This window comes from Tripterygium wilfordii, chromosome 7 (assembly GCF_013401445.1).
Source record: "Tripterygium wilfordii isolate XIE 37 chromosome 7, ASM1340144v1, whole genome shotgun sequence".
NCBI classification, from domain to species: Eukaryota; Viridiplantae; Streptophyta; class Magnoliopsida; order Celastrales; family Celastraceae; genus Tripterygium; species Tripterygium wilfordii.
Genome location: NC_052238.1, coordinates 7,445,674 through 7,468,485, shown reverse-complemented (window position 1 = coordinate 7,468,485; position 22,812 = coordinate 7,445,674). Strand labels below are relative to the sequence as shown.

General features: G+C 34.6%; 1 protein-coding gene and 1 long non-coding RNA gene across 2 annotated transcripts; both read right to left on the bottom strand.

Annotated features, from left to right (window-relative positions):
- Window positions 1–90: 90 nt before the first annotated feature.
- LOC120003027 (transmembrane emp24 domain-containing protein p24delta9-like) lies at window positions 91–6,355 on the bottom strand. Its single transcript, XM_038851919.1, has 4 exons — window positions 5,994–6,355; window positions 5,693–5,902; window positions 526–602; window positions 91–417 (listed from the first exon to the last, which is right to left on the bottom strand). The coding sequence occupies exons 1-4, from the start codon at window positions 6,201–6,203 to the stop codon at window positions 273–275; spliced, it is 642 nt and encodes a 213-aa protein (XP_038707847.1). The 5' UTR covers window positions 6,204–6,355; the 3' UTR covers window positions 91–272.
- A 5,225-nt stretch (window positions 6,356–11,580) lies between these two features.
- Window positions 11,581–16,473, bottom strand: LOC120003028. Its single transcript, XR_005469231.1, has 3 exons — window positions 16,085–16,473; window positions 14,572–14,629; window positions 11,581–11,691 (listed from the first exon to the last, which is right to left on the bottom strand). It is a non-coding gene; the product is annotated as an uncharacterized LOC120003028 (long non-coding RNA).
- Between the last annotated feature and the right edge of the window lie 6,339 nt (window positions 16,474–22,812).

Genomic DNA, 22,812 nt, shown 5'->3' with positions numbered 1-22,812 from the left:
AGTAGCAACAAAGCAGGCCACAGATTTTACTGACGGCCCGTTCGGCACCCCAAATTTAGTAGAAATGGTGGCGTCAGGCGGCAGCCTTCATTATTTAATCTTTCCATATTCACTTCATAAAATAAAAAACACAACCAAAATAACACTACAGCAAATGGACCATTTGAGTTATCAAAAATATCCAACCAACAATCTGGTATCAAAACTAATCTTTTACAGAGTAAGTTGGTAAGATATTTTACAGAGTACAGTAGGAAAAAATAGTTCTTAAATTAAATGATCTTCTTCTTCTCAAAGAAAGTCTTCAAGTGCCATAGTTGCAAGCCTGCCACTGATAAGCAAATGACAAGTGAAAGAACACTCAACGTGGCCATCTTTGAGTTAGTAGATCGGTTCAGATCCTGCATTTCTTCTTCCCTGGAAAAACCAAGAATCATGTTGAAACTTATTCCATATCCAAATAATCCACCCTTGAAAGCTTGATTTATTTTCTGTCAGCACAGTTGCAGAGAGAGAAAGTCTAACCTTTCCCGAAGATAAAACATTTCCTCATGGATGGAATTTACAGTATCATACAATTTCTTCAGCTCCAACTCCATCACCTGCATTCACAGAAAATAAAAAAGACAACATTATGCTTTATTCACTTCGTTTTGACATTTAAACAGTACCTTGCCAAATTTGAAGTTTTAGCCCTCAACCTCCTTTCATGGTTTTGAGATACAACCAAGACAGAATCATAAAATAACCTACCACACAGCACAATAAATCATGTAAAAAGGGACACAAAATGAACTTGGAGCCAAAAAATATATGATGAAGTTATGGGGGAGAAAAAAAAATTGCATGCTGTTCAAAGGCACCCAAATAGTGAGTACAAGCTTATTCAATAACAGCTTCCTATAAGAGAAGGAGCAAGGAAAATATTGTAGAAATGTCAAACAAAAGACTCAAAGAAAACTCAGAGTGAAACTGCAATTAATGTCAATGATATGAAAAAAAGGTTGAGAATAAAAGCCAAAACAACAGCATCACATATCATATTAATGATGACCAACCATAATTCCAAAATCTCAAATAAGCAATGGTGATGATGTATATAGTATGCATATACAGATAGAAATGATCAGTGGTTTGAAATGCGTTTGCACTTTTCAATACGCGTTTTGATGCAAAATGGACTCAAAAAGAACCAGAGCGTATGTAAAACACGATCCTCACTAGGCGTACGTATTTTGGATGTAATACACGATAACGCATCGCCTTACGCTTTCGCATTTGAAAACACTGGAAATGACATTCCAAAACCTCAAATTCGCAAAGGTGATAATATTTATAGTATGCATTTACAGATAGAAAATGAAAGTTGAATATACGTGTACAAGGCTCCCCCAGTAGGCTGGGTCGAGGTGAGACAATGTGTATGCAAACCTTACCCTCACATAATATATGGAGAGGTTGTTTATAGGAATTGAGCTTGAAACCTCTAGGTTACACCATTACAACTCTACCACTGGACTACATGGTCACTTGTAAAAAAAGGAAAAAAAAATGTTGTAGCCTTGTAGGTCACAAACTTGAGACCTGTGAAAATGGTAAAGGATCACTACCACCAGACCAACTTCTTATAAGTAGAAAATATCATAATTCCCAAATATCATGAGGTCAGCTGTCTAAAGGCATGATGAAAATAATTTGGAGTCCACTATATGAATTCTCCTTTCGTAAAGTGAATCTAATGGTAGTGTGTTGAGGACCTGGTTCAGAATCCAACAAGCAGCCGAATCAAACAAAACAAAAGTATCAACAAACCAAAAAAAGATAGATATGATTGATTAAGTTAACAGAATTGAGCCTAATACAACCTCTAAAGTAGAAATCACATAATTGAATCTACCATAGCCCAAGCAAATTGGAGCAAGAATACCCCAAAGAGCCAAATAAATCTAGTCAAGAACCTTGAATAGGGTTCAAATCTAGCCCAAGCAAATCAAAGAAAAGAGTGCTATGTAAGCCGATTCAATCGGGATAGACCCTAGACAAAACGCCATTTCTTTCAATGATTTTCTGGATACTTAGAACCTATGGAGACTACCCTTTTATACTAACTTAAATGAAACAAATTACATTAAATCCCCTTGCCCTAAAGTTAAGTTGACTATTTGACTAATTTAGACAAAAGACATGAATGCCCCTAAATTGTTGTACGACTGTCATCATAGTGATCAAAACTTTCTTTATTGCTTCCACCCATGCCTTATTGGCCTCCCTCTTTCCTTCATCTAATCATCTCATGCTTAATTCATCTCAACTTCTCGCGCGTGGGGGTGTAAACAAGCCGGACTTTACCACGTTAAAGCTATTATCGAGTTCGGGAGCCTATACCAAGCCCTAAAAACTTGTTTGAGCTTGTTAAGAAAATTAACGAGCTCGAGCTTAGTTTTTTTAATAATGTGATTCTTATGCTAAATAACAAGTTGCTATGTACATTTTTAATGGTATTTGTAGCGCGGTCATAAACAAGTTTGTTTTCGAAGAATTATATTGTTTCATTGTTCTTATGCTCATAAGTAAGCCCATTAAAATTGTATAATAAAAAAACATGTAAAGATTGAATGCAAATTTAAGTTGGTAATTATCATATTGCTAAACTTATTTATGAAAACATAGTCAAACCTGATCATAAATACATCTATAGGTTTGTTCACTCATGTTAAATGAGCCTAAATGAGCCTATTCGTGAACATAAACAAGTCGAGCTCGCCACTATTCAAGCTCGGCTCGTTTATTAAACTGGCTTAAGGATCTTGTTCCAGCTCATTTGTTAAGCTTTATCCGATGAACACAAACGAGCTCGAACACGAGTAGCTTGTCGAAAGCTTGCCTCTTTTACAACCCTAATTCATGTTGTATCACTAACATTTCACATTTTACAGGCTTAAACCATCTTTTAATCTTATTTTTAATTTAGGTTACCTCTACCTCCGATTGAATAACCTCGCTCAATCTGGGTTACTTCTTATTTTTTCCTCTTATTGCATGTGATCTGCTCAAATTGAGATGTCACAAAAGTACATATAGCACTAAAATAAGTCAGCTGGAAGAATCACTGACCTTTTAGCTTTTAAACTACTTATCTTAACTAAGTTAGTTCTTGGGTCAGTTTTACCTGTTCTTTACAATTTAAAAAGGGTATTGTCGGAATTTCAACATTTGCTGAAATTTCATATTTCTTATCAATAAGTGTTTTAACTAGTATTTTATTAGTTCATTTTGCCAAGCCAAGTCCTTGTTAAAGTTTTAGTCTAATTTGTGTCCTTTTACGAGTTATTGTGTCCTTAGAAGGAAAGTCCATATGGAACTAGCCACTAGGATTACTAAAGAGCAAATATATGAATGTAATCTCTATTATTATTATTAATGTTATTGTTATTACGAAAGAATGAATAACATTAAGATGATTTTCCAGAAAGCCATTTGTTTTTGATTGTGTTTGGTGTGATACCAAGGAAACCTAGGGTGATCTGAGCCTAATCACCTAAACTCTCAATCTTCCACAAAAATCACTGTTCACATGTACTGCTTACAGCCCAAGAACAGACCTTCTTGTTTAAAATCCTATGCAAGAACCCTTAAAAGCTAGGATTCGAAAACTTTTCTACATCATGCATTCATGCAAAACAAGAATTCAGGTAGGACAGTAGAGGAAATTAAGACTAAGATTCCTTACACAAGGTGCAAGGTGTAAATGACTAGTCATATTACTTACCACATGAACTTGTGGCCTAGTGGTAGCCAACTTCATACACTTGCACAAGGACAAAGATTTGACTCCCCCTCTCTTCAAAATTTAGAATATAACCCACAAGTCTACAACTGAAAAAAAGAAACTATATTCCTAGAGAGAAACCTGTCATGTGGAAGGTTTTGTTAACAGCAGCACTTAAAAAAATTGACTGCCCTAATACTTGATAAAAATGAATTTTTTTTTTTGATTCAAAAATAAGTTTATTCAAGCACCAAAAATGTGCAAAAGCGAGAATTACAATTTACAACAAGGCTAAGCTAAAAGCCTCAAAAATATTGTTACCAAGACCCCAACACAAGAATTTCAGATTACTAAAACAACTACCAGTACAAAAAATCAAGAGATGACCCTCTTATCGTTGAAAATCCTATTGTTTCTCTCTATCCAAATCATCCACATGATGGTTAGAGGTAGAATCTGGGAGACAATCACTGCAGAGATAGCTCAAAGGCTAAATCTACTCAGCAACGGTGCAACTAAAACCCAAGTGGCACCTACAAGCTTCCAAGCAATCATCCACATATTCCTAGACCAATGACAATGCAAAAGAATGTGGTTTATGGACTCGAAATCAGATTTTCAAACATCTGTTAACTAGATGATAACCTCTTTTCTTAAATTATCAATGGTCAAAATTTTCTCCATATAGCTTCCCAACTGAAAAGGCAATCTTGGGAGAAATTTTAGGCTTCCAAATGCTGAGCCAAGGAAAAGAGGGGATAACCAGGTAACAACCCAAATGATATAAAATCCAAGAGGTTAGGCAGACAGTTTTGGCAACATTTTATTTTCCCAATGGAAAATAAGGAAAAGGAAAACACATGATTTATATTTTTCAGTTTTCATAGGACAAGAAAGTATGAAACAATTCTTGTAATAAGTTCCAATAATCCTGTAGCTGAATATCAATATTATTCTTATCTTAAACTTGTTTATCACTTCATTTACTTCATGCTAAGTGATACACTTGTATTGGTCTCTTGTACCCTTCAGAATCTTAATAGTAGATTCCCTACTCTAAGTAAACTCATACTCCATAATCAGCTTGATGCTCCATTGACACTTCTAACTTCTAGTGGATTCAAGGATGAAGGAGGCTAAGAGAAGTTAAGACAATGAAGCCAAACGAATATTTAACTTGTGGTTGGTGCTTGAGATTTCAGCTAAATGAGCATCCAAGGAGGTATTATACTTTGGCCTTCCATCCAGCTGAATGAGCTTTTCAGGTCTTCCAACTCCAACTCCTCTTTAACTTGTGATTAAAATAAAAATACATGTAGATCATGAATAACATCACTTGTCCTAATAAGATGTGCCAGTCAGGAATGAAAAGATCTATATGACTACACCAAATAATCGAGCCCCAAGGATTTCTCTTAAGATGACGCATTCTCACATCACTTGTCCGAAATCCTAATCATTGTCAGTTGAGAAGAAAAAGATCTATATGACTACACCAAATAATCGAGCTTAAGGTTCCCTCACCCATAAAGTAACTCCATTCTTCTAGTCTCTGCTCCTTAAAATGAAAATGAAAATTTGAATATGGAAAACTTACCTTGTTTAGAAGGAGAAAGCTTTCAAGAGCACATTGTAAATTTGCACAGAATAGGCGATTTAAAAGCGCAATGACATTGCCAAAATCAATTTCAGCGCAATATTTTGTTTCAGCTGAATCTGTATTCTATTTCTTAGGTGCTTTCCCAAATCAAATAACCATAACACCAAATTTATTTCATAATCCATACACTATGTTACTCCATGATAGATATGACCATACACCATACTTGAAGCCCAAAAAGGATGAGGAGTATCAAATGAAAACAAAAATTCCAAGAGAAGAATAATGATAAAAATAAGAACAAGGCAAAATAAAAAGCTCACATCGATTTGGCCTTTCTTTGCAACATTAGACCAGTCCTTGGCGGCCACACCGGTTCTCCAATCAAATTCAACAGTTATAGTCTCTTGTGGCTTGTGATCAGCCGCCCAAAAGCAAGCCATATAGTCCCCAGCCTCAGCCGCCGTAAAAGCAAACTGCCCCGAATCCACGAGCTCCGCGTAGTGATAGTTGTTCCCATAAGCCGAAGTCACCTACACATACAGAAGTACAACTAGAAAAATTCATGCGCTCACAAATACAATCAAACTCAAACACAAAAGACGATTCGATGTTTGTTCCAACCCTGACGGTGACTTTGTGGTTCTCAGGCACGGCTTGGCCCTCGTTCGGATTAACGACGTGGTACTTGCCGACGGTCATGGAGTTGCTTTTGATGTCCTCTGCTATGCACTTTGTATGGCCCGATTGCAACTCGAAGCGGAACGATTGAGACAAAGATGACAGAAGCCCTAATGTGATTGCTACCAGAAGAAAAGAGTTTGGTCGACTCATGGCGAATACTGCACAGAATTTGAGTTACTTGGTTGCTTTGTTTCGTCTCTGGAGATCAAATGCAATCGAAGGAGGAGGAGAAAGTGTGGGCAAAGACCAAGCGACGGCTCCAGCTGGTCGCTTTTCATTGGCTACGACACGTAAACATCGCCAGGTCCCAGCGGAGGAATGCCGTTTGACCTTTTTTTTTTTTTTTTAAAACAGTAGTAGGAGTCCATAGGATGTTAGGTAGTAGTGCATAGGATGTCAAGTCTCTTAAACGAATGAAAAATGATATATTAATATCACTTTTAAAATAATTGGACATCAAGTCTAAAAAAATTTATCCTTTAAAAGTCTACTTTTATTTTTTATAATTATTTAAATCATTTAATTTTATCAAATTTCTTTTTGGCCTTTTTTTAAATAAGATTAGATCTAATATGTTTTCTCTCTTGTTACTTTCTCTCTATGCTACTCTCACTCTATCTTCTCTCTACTACATCTCTCTCTCATCACTGCATCTTTCTCTCTCCTATTGATATCTCTCTTATTATTAAGTATTTCTTTCCCTCTCTCATCTCTTTTTTCTGGCTACTGTTTTGATCCAAATATGACTGGCATTGTGCGTCTCCTTAAGAGGAGTCCAATGATGGTGGTGGTGTGATGAACCGTCGTCGGAATCAGCAAGATCTGAATTTTTTTTCAAAACAACAAAGTTAGCCGACCAATATTACTGTTTTAATTCGATCAATGTTATTATTTCAAAACAGTAACATTAGTCAACCAATATTACTAATTCAAAACAGACATATCTAATGGCCGTTTTGGACTGTATATGACTGGGCATTGTGTGTTTCAATGAGAGGAGTCCAACGATGATAGTGGTATGGAGAACCGCTACCGGAATCGGCCAAATCTAAAGTTTTTTCCAAACTGTAACATTGTCCGACCAATGTTACTGTTTTGAAACGACCACTTCTGATGGCCGTTTTGGTCCATTTCAGGCTGGGCATTGTGCATCTCAATGAGGGGGAGTCCAAAGGTAGTGGTGGTGTAGCCAACCGTGACCAAAATAGGCTGGATCTGAGGCTTTTGTCTTGCGATGGTCGAATGGACTGCCGTTGGTGGTGGTGGAAGATCGGAGTATATACGTGTTGATGTGAGCTTCAGTTTAGGTTGGATATCAACGAACAACAATAAGGAGAGAGGATGGAGAAAGAGAAGAGAAGTATAGTTGTTGTGGGAGGAAGAAATAATGGTAAGAAAATAATTAGCATACTAGTGGTACCTTAGTGGGATAAAGTTTTTTGGACTTGACCTAAGTGTCCAAAAGTTTCACAAGTTGTTCCGGCTTGGAATTTTCCCAATTTTAAAACGTTTTATCCTCAAAATACATGTTAGATTTTAAAAACATTTACATATTCAAAATCAGCATATAAAACCCTTTCTAACAAGCTTCATTGTCAACGAGTTCTATTGGGTAAATCTTAATTCCATTGTTTTTTCAATGGAATTTCTTAATTCAATTGTTTTTTTCAATTGGATTTAAAAAACAAATGAATTCATAACTAAAACAATGAATTATAGATTGTGCTTTAAAAAACAATAGAAGTTATATTAAAACAATAAATTTTGGACAATAAATTCTGGAATAAAATAGTGGAAATAAAACTATTTCGTTGATTAAATCAATGGAATGAACCTTTTGGGCTCCCAAGGGTTACCAAACTGATGGGTTACATGTCATTTTTGTTTTTTTAATATAGGGAAGGAGATGGGAAGACTCGAACTATCTCTATGAGATACCATACATATGAGTGTCATCTGAATTATTTATGATTGTCGAATGTCGTTTGACTTTATTTTCACATGATATATATCCTTATCACGTTTATCAAATCAATCTCTCTTTCAACAGATTTTCTAATAAAATTCATTGAGTTTGGAAATTTGAGCAATGTCATAGCCTTAAATCTATCAAACAATAATTTAAGTGGTCAATCCCCTTTTCATTTTCAAATTTGAAGTAACTAGAGAATTTCGATATTTCCTATAACAATTTGAATTGTCGAATTTTATTAAAACATAACAAATTTTCAATTCATTATCATCATCAAAGGAAGCAAGCCATACAATGGCTTAGTTTCAGTATCATTTGACAATTCATAACTAGAGTCTAGACGCCAAAGCCTTATCTTATTTTGGATGAACAAGCGCATTGTTCTCCTTGCTTGCTTGATTGAAACTTGCCCAAAATGTCCAACACAAAAATATTTGTGCATTTTTTTCGTTGATTGAACCTTTCCCAAAATGTCCAAGATAAATAATAGAAAGAACAAGTAAGTATATGACGTGCTTACTACGATGTGGCTAAAATTTATCCAAAATGTCCAAGGCAAATGATAGAAAGATAAAACGACCAAGACAAATGATAGCAAGACCAAAACAAAGACAAAGACCAAGTAAATGTATGTTATACTTACTACGATGATGATATAAACTAAAATTCTTGTTATGCTTTTTATAATGGTGTTTTTGTATTAGTTTTGTGGTTGTTTGTTCAAATATATATTTTTAGTTTTTTCATTCAATTTAATTTGTTGAAAATTTATCAATCAAAATTTTTTGTTCTGAACATACGAAATTTGAACAACCCATTATAAAAACTTACAAAAAAACACTACCACAAAAAGTAACACAAAAAAACTATTGATATTTGAAGCAACTAGAGAGCTTGAATATTTCCTACAATAATTTGGATTGTCGAATTTTAGTAAGGCATACCGATAATTTTACTTTATCATCATCATCATCATATTAAGCATGCCATACATTTACTTGATCCTTGTCTTTGTCTTGGTCTTCTTATCATTTGCCTTGGTCTTCCTATCATTTGATTTGGATATTTTGAGCAAATTTTAGTTCATATCATCATCATAGTAAACACGTTATACATTTACTTGCTTTGTCTTAGTCTTGCTATCATTTGTCGGAGTCAACACCGGAATGTTGACTTGGGACAAAAATGATGCACAATTGATACTTTAAAGATAGAAAAGAGAAATTTTATAATTTAAAGATAGAATCGAGAAAAATGTGATAGTCTAAGGACATATATAATATTTTAGCCACATATTAAGATAAGCTCCTAATTCTATTTATTGGAAGTTTTTCGGTATAATTGGTCCATTCATGCTAGATAAAAGGAATGCAATATGGGCATAACTAGTGTTGAATGATAGTTTTTAATATGCTACCACACCTTCTGCACAATACTCTTCAACATAGTGAGTTTCTCTCAGAAACTCCCTGCATGAAGAAGCTTTGTATCTTTTTACAGCAAGACTAGAACTATCATCTATCAACGCATATACATCAACCACTTAAAAATCGTCATGTTGATCTCTGATTAAAAATTATTTTTTTCATAAAACTGACTATAATCTAATCCTTCAACTGGAACTTTCCATGAACTAATGGTAACGAACAACTACAAAGTAAGAGAGAGAGTCAACCAAACTCTTAAATAAGCATATTGAGAGCAAAACAATTGAAGGGTACTTCACTTACAAGGAGATTGACAATGGTCAAAGATAATACAATCTATTATTCTTTCTTGCTTATTATGAAAATTTTGAATGTGCCTATCAACGTTTGTGTCCTCCAAATATGTTGATGGTTGAATGCTAAAATAGAGTGTTAAAAAAATCATAATGCATTGGATCTATATATTTATTCTAAAGCTTTTAAATATTGAGCCATACATTACTCCCTTAGGGACAATAGTGATATAATAACAACTATTTGTATAAGCCATCACACTGTCCTTGGGTTGAAGAAATAAGCACGATAGCACTCCAATAGTTCCTAAACAGACGAACACATAAAACAACACATTCTTCAAATATGGAGAAAGTAAAGCAGAAAATGATCACAAATTTGAAACGATTATGAAAAATTAAATTGATCAAAAATATTCTTATCAAAGTCAAATTTTGTCTTGTCATTGTATGCTGTCATAATTAGATCAGTGTGTTTGAGATTCCAACAAAGCTGGTCAATACTATACGAACAAATTAACATATATACATAACAAATTAACAAGTGTAAATAAATTGTTATTCTAAATAAAAAAATTGTAGGCAATGGGGGTTGCAAAAAAGGTTTGATAAGAAATTTAAGCTGCATAATAATGTAAATTAAGAATCAATTTATGGTTAAAAATTACTTAATAAGCTGAAAGTAGTGTTTCAAAAGAGTAATAGTTAAGCTACAACCACATCTAATATTAGCAATGGTAGCACTATAAGCACCATGTTGAACTGGTACAGCCTCTAGCTTTCTTGCTTTAACCTCATTGAGTACTTACATCTCTTGCCCATTCAGTTAAAATAAGTATGATTAATCCACTTCTGACAAGAGTGAGTTGTTCATCGCAGTTCATCTATGTGTTTCTTGCGTCTATTTAGTTTGAGGAACTGTCAAGAAGATGGTTTGATGTTTTGGATTCCCATTGGGCTCATTTTCATGGGCTTAGTCATTGGGTTCATTTCATAGTCCAGTTTATTATAGGTGTTGGGTTATTATCTTAAGCCCATTTCACCTCTTTGAATTTGTATTTCAAATATACTGTACAAGTCAGTAGGATGTCTTGTCTTGGGTTACATCATTGTAACCGTTGGTCTCTAGTATATATTGGGCTAGTTTGGTAGAGCATTTGTAAAGTAGCAGATATGCCAGTAGAAATGGTGGTAGCAGAAATGCTGAACAATTTTAGTAGCAGATATGCTGCTTGAATGTTGGATAGGTGTTTGGTTGAACTTTTACTGTTAACATTTGTGTTGTGTAGCATATTGGATAAATTACGTGCAAGGATAGCATACAAATTAATTCATAAAATTAATATAATGATTTTAAATTAATTAAAGATAATAATCAATTATAAATTAATTAAAGATAATAATCAATTATAAATTAATTAATTAGTTAAAGCTTTAATAACAGTTAATTAATTAATTAGTTAATTATTTAATTTATTAATTTTGTTACAAATTACGTATAGGGGTATAATATGCATTTTAGTTGTAAGTAAACTAAATAACAAACATTGTTTAAAATAAAAATCAATAATTAAAATAAATATAAATAACAAATGAATAAATAAGATGACTTTTAGAGGTAAAATAGAGATTATAATAAAGTAGTGAGGATATGATAGGAAAATGAATCAAAATGCTACCAAAATTGTTTAAAATTGGAGCATTTTCAAAAGAACATAAAAGGCTCCCAAAAACGCCTCGGAATTTGTACCCAAAAATTGTTGTTTGGCTTGCACAAAGCATTTGTGCTAAAAACTAGTATAAATGCTGGCCAAAATGCTTAACCAAACGGGCCCATTGTAATCATTTTTGACCATTTGGCTTTAAGTCAATTCATTCCAATGAACTGAGCTCTTCTTCTTCTTTTTATAGTTCTTCTTCTTCTTCTTCTTCATACAATCAATCCGCTGCAAATCAAATACAATACAATTAATATTTATTTCATGGTATCGGAGCTAGGTTATCCAATTGGATAACTCATTTTGGTATCTGTTACTCATGCAGGAAAAGAACTGGAGACTAAAGTTTCAAAATGGCAGAAGCTACACAAGGTTCGGCCATGAATGCTGCAACCTCACTTGAAGATATTATTCAAATGATAAGAGGAGCACATACTCCATCAGTTAATACCAGTAACACAGTTGGGGGAGGTTCTACAAACTCAACAGAGATTGTAGAACTTCTCAAGAAAGTTCATGAAGTAGTTACTATCAAGGTTCTAGAAGCACAGGGACTGACAAATGCAAATGCAAACATCACGGGTATTGTGCCTACACTTTCTCAAAATCCATACTCAAACCCCTACTCATTTCTACCAAATGATTTCACCATCACAAAGGTGACACAGCCCGATTTAGATGGTACTAACTACTACACTTGGAGTAGAAGTATAATCAATGCTTTTAGAGCTAGAAACAAAATGGGTTTTGTAAATGGTACAATAGTTATTCCACAGAGTTTAGACCCAATATATGAACAGTGATGGCTAGTCAACAGTATTCTTAGTTCGCGGATAACTAATAATGTGTCCAAGAAGATACACAACAACATTACAGGGTGGAAATCAATGAAAGAGCTTTGGGATGGTTTGAAGATAAGGTATTCTGCAGTGAATGACACTAGATTTTTTCAACTGTATAAGCAGTTAACAAATGTGAAACATGAATCTCTGAATGTGACAGACTACTATGCAAAGCTGAAAGGTTTTTGGGATGAGATGGAAGAATATAAAGAAAGTATTGAGTGTGATGATGAAGATGTGCATGTAAGAAGGCAAAATCACTGATTGCAAAGAAAGAAATAGAGAAGCTCCTGCAGTTTTTGATGGGGCTAAATGACAAGTATGATCATATTTCGAGTCAAATATTCCTAATCAAACCAAGACAAGATGTGGAGACAGCCTTTAGTATTGTATTGGAGGAGGAGGAGGATAAGCATGCATTGTCACAGATGGCAAAGGTTAAACTAGAAAATGTGATGGCAATGGCCTTCAATAGACAAACAGGAACTTCAAATGCAACATGAAACAATGGGAGAGGGCAGTCTAAAAACAGATGGACCACAATTTGTAAAAAGGACAATCATAATACAGACAAGTGCTTCAAGAAGCAAGGTCAATGGTGCACACATTGCAATATGAATACACACAACACAGATAGATGCTACAAGGTACATGGTTATCCAAATGGAGTAAACAAAAGGCCAAGAACTATAGATTTAGAAGTCAAAAACATGGCAAATCAGTTTAGCTGTGATTCTCATTCAACTGCATCAAATGCTAAAAGCCTAGAGCTTAGTGCAGAACAATGCCGACATTTGATGCAACTACTTAGGAGCAAAACAGGGGAAGCAGCTGAACAAGGGATGGACCAACATAGTATAGCATTAGTATCTACAATGGGAGGTACTCTAAAACCAAAGCTATTTCAAAATTTACATAAATGGTTTTTAGATAGTGGTGCTACAGACCATGTGGTGTGCAATGAAAAATTATTTGATGCATGTAGTCCACTTAAAAACTGTTATGTGAATTTACCTAATGGAGATAAACATAAGGTGACACACATGGGTAGAGTAAAACTGACAGATGACATTGTGTTAATTAATGTTGTGTGTGTGCCTAGTTTCAAGTTCAATTTGATTTCAATAAGTTAACAGAGGGAGATAAATATGCAGTAAAATTTACAAGTAAAACTTGTGAATTGCAGGAAATGTGCACCTTGAACAAGATTGGTATAGGAATAATGGATAAGGGGCTATACATGCTTAAAGAAATTGAAGGAAGGAAGTTCATATGCTCCCTAGAGATGAATTCTGATGTAGATGAAAATATTTGGCATTTAAGATTAGAACATCCTTCAAAATCTATAACATGCTTATTACCTGATTTTGTGTAGTCTATAAATGTGGCATGTACTGATTGTATTTTGTCTAAAATTAAGAGAAGTTCTTTTGCTTCCAGTACTACATGTTTTGTTCAATGTTTTGATTTATTACATATGGATATATGGGGTCCTCATTCAACTGTGTCTCTAGAATGATACAAATATTTTCTTACAATTGTGGATGACCACTCTAGATTCACTTGGACTTTTATGATGCAGTCAAAGGATCAAACTAGGAGTTATATCTAGGGTTTTATCAATTATGTTAAGAGTCAATACAGCAAGAGAGTAAAGGCTATTAGGACTAATAATGGGCAAGAATTCTTGATGGGGAAATATTATCTCTCAAAAAGCATTGAACATCAAAGAACATGTCCATACACTCCACAACAGAATGGAGTGGTGGAAAGAAAACACCAACACATTTTGAATGTGGTTAGGGTGTTGAAAATACAGAGTGGTTTAGAAGAAAAATATTGGTCTATATTAGTTCAAACAACAGTGTATACAATAAATAGATTACCTACTAGAATTTTAGACAAAAAGAGCCCATACTCTATCCTATGTGATAAAGATTTAGACTATGATAATTTTAAGGCATGTGGCTGTTTTTGTGTAGCTAAGAACACTAGAAATCAAGGCTCAAAATTTGAGCCAAAAGGGATATCATGTATTTTCCTAGGATACACTATTGGAGTTAAGGGTTATAGGTTAATGAATCTGAATACAGAAGAAATTTTTGTATCAAGAAATGTTAGGTTTAATGAAAAAGAATTTCCTCTCAAAACAGTGAAGGAAGCAACAGAGAGTGTAGAAACTGTGGAGAACACAATAATAGATATAATAGATACAACTCCTATTAACATTACTGATAGTAAAAGAGTTAGGAAAATACCAGCATACCTTGGAGATTATCAACGTAATATGATGACTTCAAGTATATCTTTTAACCATTTTCTGGCTGCAGTTACAAAAATCAGAGAACCAGTTAGCTACAAGGAAGCAGTAGTCAATAATGAATGATATAAAGCAATGGACATTGAGATGAAAGCTTTAGAAGATAACCACACCTAGGAACTAACTACCCTTCCAGAAAATAGAAAAGCTATAGGATGTAAATGGGTGTATAAGGTTAAGTATAATGTAGATGATTCTATTGAGAGATATAAGGCAAGATTAGTTGCTCAAGGTTATAGTCAAAGTGACGGCTTTGACTATAATGAAACCTTTGCTCCAGTAGTAAAAACAACTACTGTAAGAATATTTCTAGCCTTAGTAGCAACTAAAGGTTGGCATGTGCATCATCTAGATGTTCAGAATGCTTTCCTTAATGGGGATTTAGAAGAGGATATCTACATGAAAATTCCTCCTGGACATACTCAACAGAATAGCAAACTTGTATGTAAGCTGAGGAAGTCAATAGATGGGTTAAAGCAAGCAAGTAGGCAATGGAATGAGAAGTGTAAAAAATCACTCATTGATTTTGGATTTAAACAAAGCAAGTCTGATTACTCACTTTTCTATTATCATCAACAGGGAATGATAGTTATCCTTCTCTTGTACGTTGATGATATGGCTATTCGAGGAAACATTCTAGATTTAATCAACAAGGTGAAGAATCATATAGGTTCATGTTTTAAAATTAAGGAGTTAGGGGAATTAAAATTTTTCTTGGGTTTGGAAATTAACAGAGATGAGGATGGATTAAAATTAACACCTAGGAAATATGCATTGGATTTTTAAGAGGGAACAGGTTTTGAAGAAGCTAAAATCAATAACTCTCCAATAGATACTAATAATAAACTCTCTAATACTGAGGGTTTTCTTTTAACTGATCCAGCCAGGTAAAGAAAATTAGTTGGAAAATTTATGTACTTAACATTAACAAGGCCTGATATTACATATACTGTGAATACACTTAGTCAATTTATGCAGGTTCCTACTCAAAATCACATGGATGCAGCATATCGATTATTGAGGTATATTAAAGGAACCTTGGATTATGATTTTTTGTATCCTACATCTAACAACATGCCAGTCAAGGCTTACTGTGACTCAGATTGGGCAGCCTGTAGGGATACTAGAAGATCAATAACATGATTATACATAAAATTGGGGGAAGCCTTAATTTCATGGAATTTCATGGAAGTCAAAGAAGCAACATACAGTATCAAGATCATCTGCAGAAGCAGAATACAAAGCAATAGCAACAATGACTGCAAAACTAGTTTGGCTACACAATTTATTCAAAGAAATTGGGATCTTCATTCAAACACTTATGTATATCTACTGTGACAATCAAGCTGCAATACACATAGCTACAAATCCATTTTTTCACGAGAGAACAAAGCACATTGAGATAGATTTACACTACAAAAGGGATAAAGTTCTTGAAGGGATGATTAAACTTGCTCACCCATATATGTTGAGCAGCTTGGAGATCTCTTCACAAAACCTCTATCGGTGGACCGGATTCATCATCTCTTAGCCAAGCTCAACATGGTGACTCCCCATGTCGATCTTGCGGGGGGGTGACAAGAGTGAGCTGTTCATCGCAGTTCATCTCTATGTTTCTCGCGTCTATTTAGGTTGAGGAATTGTCAAGAAGATGATCTGATGTTTTGGATCCTCATTGGGCTCATTTTCATGGGGTTAGTCATTGGGTTCATTTCATAGTTCAGTTTATTATAGGTGTTGAGTTATTATCTTAAGCCCTATTCATCTCTTTGAATTTGTATTTCAAATATACTGTACAAGTTAGTAGGAGGTCTTGTCTTGGGTTACATCATTGTAACCATTGGTCTCTAGTATATATGGTAATCATTTTTGACCGTTTGACTTTAAGCCAATTCATTCCAATGAACTGAGCTCTTCTTCTTCTTCTCTCTATATTTCTTCTTCTTCAATTCTTCTTCATACAATCAATCCGCTTCAAATCAAATACAATTAATATTTATTTCAACTTCTGCCACTTTTTGTATACAGACATGCACTGGAGATCAAAATTTGGGCAGGGGCAGATTTCCCCATTCAGGTCTCGTGACGCCCCTTTGGGTATCATATATACCAGACCATCTAGCGATTCAGTGGTAGATGTATAGGCCTACGCCATCCAATTTAAGCCATCCTTTAGGGTAGAACTCCAAGACACTGTTGTTTTTGTCCATCAGGAACATATTTGTGAGTTATGCACCATTTGGGAATATTAATGTCTGTCAAGCTCATTAGCTTCACCTACATAGATTTTTTTTTCATATAACAGGTTAAGTATTTACCATATATTAGATATTTAGCATTAATAGTTCTTGAACTCAACGTTGTCAATTTTTCAGACAAATAAGACTAACTTAATAAATTAAAAAGAGTAATGTAACAATAAGTAGTTGGAAAATTCATACTAACCTGGTCACAGAATGTGAAATTACTGGAGTAAGCCATCATCAACTAGCAACCCTCCACCTTAGCACGTAAATTGTTTCAATTAGATCAGTATGTTTGGGATTTCAACAAAGAATGCATGTCAAGGTTATTAGCTTCCCCAGTTCCCCCTACATAGAATTGTTTTTGGTATGACAAGTTAATTATTCACGATATATTAGATATTTAGTGTAAATATTTTTTGAACTCAATGTGGTCAATTTTTTAGACAAATAGGACTAACTTAGTAAATAAAAAAGGGTAATGTAACCATTACACATCATCATTAAGAAATGGGGGAATAAAATCAGCGTGACTCACAGAGCAAGTAGCTAGCCTGGCCGCTTAGCAACGTAAAATTGCTTCTTTTCTGGTGGACGTCACCTGTTAAATAATAGTATTGATTGATGATTTAAGTATATCTGAAAAGAAAAGTGTTGTTATCACAATCTTTTTAAATATATTTAAAATATTTTTTTTGTTATTATTCTCCATTAAATCCTATTTTCCACTATATCTTTGGGTTAATAGTTATTTTGGTCACTAAAAGATATCCCGTGTTTCAATTTGCACACCGAAAGATTTTTTGTATCAATCTGATACACCAAAGTTTCAAATTATGCCAAATTGCATAGTCGGTCATAGTTATTCAGTTTAGGGCAGTCAACGTGTCCATGTGGCATATAAAAGTCAACTCATTATGCTGACTTGCACTAACATTTACCATGTGGAAAATATTTTTAAAAAAATGAACTGACATGGAAAAACAGACCCACTAACACTAATTACACCTAATTATACTCAACTAAATTTAACTCCCCTAAATTTAATCCAAATTAATGCACCATTTCATTTTTAACTCACCTAATTACTTCGTTGTGGTTGAAGACTTGAGCTCTATTAACCACAACTTTGAAGAGTGATTGGAGGAATGCCTTCGTCGTCGTGCTGTCGGCGATCGAAGAGTTTATTGATCCTAGATCTACCTCAATAGGCGGATTTGGTTGTAGATTTGTCTCAAAGAAGAAGATTGGGATTTCGACTCTTTTCAAGCTCTTCAAAAAGTTGGGTTGTTGAATACGGCTAGTTGGGTCGGAGATAAATCAAGGATCTGGGGAAATGGATTCGTCCTTGGGTCATGAGTTTTCAGATCTACATCATCAAGTGATACCCTTTCTTGCTCTTCATCATCAAAAAGTCCTTCTCCAATAAAATCACATTCCTTTAATGCTCTTCATCAAAAAGTCCATCACGATGGTGCAAGTGATGGTGGAAGAGGTCACCTTAGATCTGGTCGACGAGGGATCTGTTTGTGGTTATTTTTTTACTTCATTTTCATTTTCCATTGAGCATTGATTTTTTTCTTATTTTTCTTATTAAAATTTTCTGGTTTTAAATTTGTTTGCTGACTGGGATCAGAAAAAATACATTATTTATACATGGAAAATCATTTTGCACATTTAATCCCTATTTAATGGTCAACATGCCACATGGGCACGTTGACTGCCCAAAACTGGGTAAATCTGCCTGATTGTGTAATTTGGAACAAATTGAAACTTTGGTGTATCAAACTGGCACAAAAAATCTTTGGATGTGCAAATTGAACATGGAAACTCTTTCAGTGACCAAAAGTGTTATTAACCCTTATATCTTTAGTTTAAAAACACTTCAATTTAAAATTAGGAGGAAAATAAGTAATGAAATCCTAAAATTCTTGTAAGTTTTAGCTAGGGGGAGACCTAAGCAAAAAAAGAAGAAGGGAAGAAAATGAGCCTCCCACGAATGGTAAAATTAGAAGAACATACCCTATTGTAAAGTGCAGCAAATGCAAACAGGTTGGGCATAATGCCAAGACTTGTGAGAGGCGTCGATCTATGGTAACTATTCACATCCTTCTTTATTTTTGATATAGTGTTGAATTTTTTTTGAACTGACTTAAATTTTTTTTTTTGAGCATACTTGCATATATTGTTTGTTCCTCATATACTAATCCAATGAAGACCTGACTGGGAATCTTTCAAGCATGTAATGATGTTGATCTAATTCTTTTTTTTTAGGCTCAAGCCAATGCTGCTAGAAATAGAGGCACTATCAACAATAAAGGAAGGGTAAGGGGAAGGGGAATTAGTCGGGGAAGAAGGAGAGGAAGTTCAAGGTCTTCTTCCATAGTTTCAGACATCATCCAAGGAACACAAGAGTCTGTTAATGGTTAAAGAGATGTTTGATGACAATCAACCTATCATGGGTGATAGGTTTTTCGGGCTACTCTTTTTTAGTTTCTAAGTCTATCTTAGTCGTGGGTTTGGTGGCTGTATCAAACTTCTTAATTTTCAAAGCAATTAATGACGAATCTGTCTATGTATATTTTTTATGTGTATTTATTAGGTTTAATACAATATGCTTGAAATTTTTTAATGACGAATAATGTTACAATGTGTTAGAAATCTTGGATATGGTTGATTTGCAGTGTTAAAGTGATCAATGAAATAGAAATTCCACAGCACTTTTTAAAATTTCTTTGAAAAAAATGTCACGTCAGCAAATAATAGTCCACATATACATTTAACGGCCAAGTCAGCGTTGACCGTCAATTGACTAACGGTTCCATTGACGGAGTGAGAAAATCGCAAATGTTTGAATCTTTGCATGAGTGAATTGTAAGCGAACATCTTTGAGTGAGTGAAATGAAAACACCCCTATCTTTCGCTTAGCATATTATAATTAACCCGATTCCAAGGCGACAAATTTAATTAGTCTTGAACTGCCACGAAGAAGAAAGGGTGAAGTGGTGAATACTAAATTCAATTAATTAATTGACTAAGCATATTTTTCTCTCTCCAAATATCTCATAGGTTATGCCACGTGTCAAACAACCATGAAACTTAATTGATGACGTGGATGGCTGAAAACGTTTCCTTGGTTTCTGTGAGCTTCCGTATTAATATAGTATATAGATATAGATATGAATAATGTTATGACAATTCCAAGTTCATGACCAATTTGTCCCTGTCGTATTTAATGGAATGTTGAAATTAACCATGTGAGGAAGTTTAGTAAATTGTTAATTACGGTTTTGTTATAATTATGTAATAAATTGCTTTAATTATTTTATTTAATATTTACTTTATTATTTAATTAAATAAAAATATGAAACTATTAATTTTAAATATTTATAATTATGTAATAAATTGTTTTAATGAATTAATTTAATATTTACCTTATTATTTAATTAAATAAACATATGAAACTTTTAATTTTAAATATTTATAATTATTTATTTTTAGGGTTTGGATAAATAAACCCCCTATTTTAAACCCCTCCCCTAGACTTTCATGTCATGTCCCCTCTTTCTTTCTCTGTTTTTTTTTTAGTATATGTCATGTCCCATCTCACACACACACACATCTCACACACACACATATATACATATACATATACATATGCATATACTAAACATATATATATATATATGTATATATATTCACATATACATTTATTAATTTAAATGCTTTGATTTTGATTAATATGTTTGGGTTTTTTAATTATTATTTTTCTTTTTAATTTTTGTGTAAAGAAAAGAGAAATTATATTCTTTTGATATTAATTTCATAATTTTGTAAGACATAGACAATAATTTATTCAAGCGCATGAATAAAAGTTTCGGATGAAGATTTGATGAATCCATATGAGTGCATGTACGCATCTAATCGTTCTGCATACGGAGTCGCCCATGCAGCTGCGCAAGTATGTCTACAGTGAACCCACTTAGGTGTGATGGGAGGCATTGGATAATTCCTTGTCAAACCAATTTTGACGTAGTGATTACCATTTACGTGCCCTATAGTGATGGCAACGCGTTGATAGGGTGATGGAGGAGCTGTACGTAGTGGTAGATATGTCCAACTCTCCGCATGATGAAGAACATGCAATATCACATTGTATGCAGAAGCAATCAATAGACCCATGTCTGACATTGTCATCCAATGCTCACATGGTGCTGCAACATCATCTCGAAAAAAGTTCAGTGAGTGTTTAACACTGTATGCCCTCTCTTCACCGCCAAGTATATCAACATATTGTTTCCAAAATGCGTCCAACTCTGCCATCAGGTTATATCGAACATTGGGCCATTTATCTTCCCCATGACCAAGACACACAGCTATCGATCGAAAGCCGCAATTTTCATCAGCTTTTACATCTTATACGTCCCTAATGTAAGGATGCAGTATAGCTGGAAACTGATCAATATAAGATCTTAAAGAGTAGTTTTCCTTTCTTAGCATCGAACTTCCCTGTGTAGAGAGAGACTGAGTATTGTAAATTGAGGAGCAACTGTGTCTATCTGGTTCACAAGATTGGAAAAAATCGTACTAAAAAATCTTCGATTCGGGGCGTCCGGATGAGGAACTGTGTCTGTGAGGCTCTCGGGGCGGAAGCTGAACAAAATCAGTCCCATCAACAATAGATGCAGTTGGATTGTTACGGGTGGTGGTGGCTACCTTTTTCTTTGTGGACGGACGCCCTCTAGTGTTAGTCTTCACAGCCGGTTCACGGAGAGAAGTTGTTTGCAGGTTTGAATATTTCTCTTAATTTCTTTAGCCAACTGAGTTTAACATGTCTTGTCTACTACTTGAAATGTTCTGTGAACATTTGTACATCAGCGCTACAGTCGATGTCATCATCCTCAAGCGTCTGACAAGGCAATAGATCAAGCTTTCTCCAAAATCTATCAATGGCATCAAGCGGTACAGTGTGACCCTTGCTCACATACATGACTTGTTCGTGAGCACACGGTAGTCCGTAACTCCTACGAAGGTGACATCCGCATTTGTAAGCAATTTGTTCAACATCTTTCAACCGCTCAAATTTGATCAACATTAGATTCAACGCCTCGATTGAAACAAAACCACATAAATCCCGAAGGTGCTGTATATTGAATCGATGTTGGACGATGGTTCGACTTCTCTCAATGCTAGCTTTGATAACTGTATCCTAAGACAAGATAACCTCATGGATCCATGACATGGATCTCTCCAAGTCTGACTGTGATGAGCTCAAATATCTTTTTAGCTTAGCATGCTGACTCTCGATCCTATTAGTCGTGTGGTCCCCGAAATGCAGATATCTGTCGGTCCAGGCGGATACAAACATCTTCTTATATGGTGTCAGCCATATATCTTTAAGATATTTTATCACTACCGGAAACTTCTGTAAAACTACTTCAAGGCGTTCCATATTACTTATGTATACGCTCTCATTTTCAGACTCGATCACCGTAGTCCACATATGGTAGAATGCATTCCATGCTCTATTATCTTGCATTGATGGTTTGCATTTGGTTAAAATACTTTCATAGATGTGCCATCTACAAAGTAGTTTCGAAGCATCTGGAAATACCTGAGCACACGCTTTCATCAGTCTCAACTCTCTATCTGTAACGATAACTCGTGGGCTAGTGCATCCATGCATTGCGGATCGCAAACATTCCAAAACCCATGTATAACTGGCCTCTTTTTCTGAGTTTAAATATGCAAACGCTATGCAAAAAGTCTGACTAGTTGAAGTAACACCAACAATTTCTACGAGAGGCAACCCGTACCTGTTGGTCTGATATGTCGCATCCATCAACAACACGTTCGGGAATGCACGCAATCGATCTAGCGAGCCAGGATGTGCAAAGAATAAATCTTCAAGCTCATTGGTTGTATGGTTTGCCCGATAATCGAA

Coding starts and splice junctions, on each gene's coding strand:
- LOC120003027 (XM_038851919.1), bottom strand. CDS start 6,203: ATGAGTCGACCAAACTCTTTTCTTCTGGTAGCAATCACATTAGGGCTT. Junction 5,903..5,993: donor ACCACAAAGTCACCGTCAGG/GTTGGAACAAAC, acceptor CTGTATGTGTAG/GTGACTTCGGCTTATGGGAA. Junction 603..5,692: donor CAAAGAAAGGCCAAATCGAT/GTGAGCTTTTTA, acceptor CTGTGAATGCAG/GTGATGGAGTTGGAGCTGAA.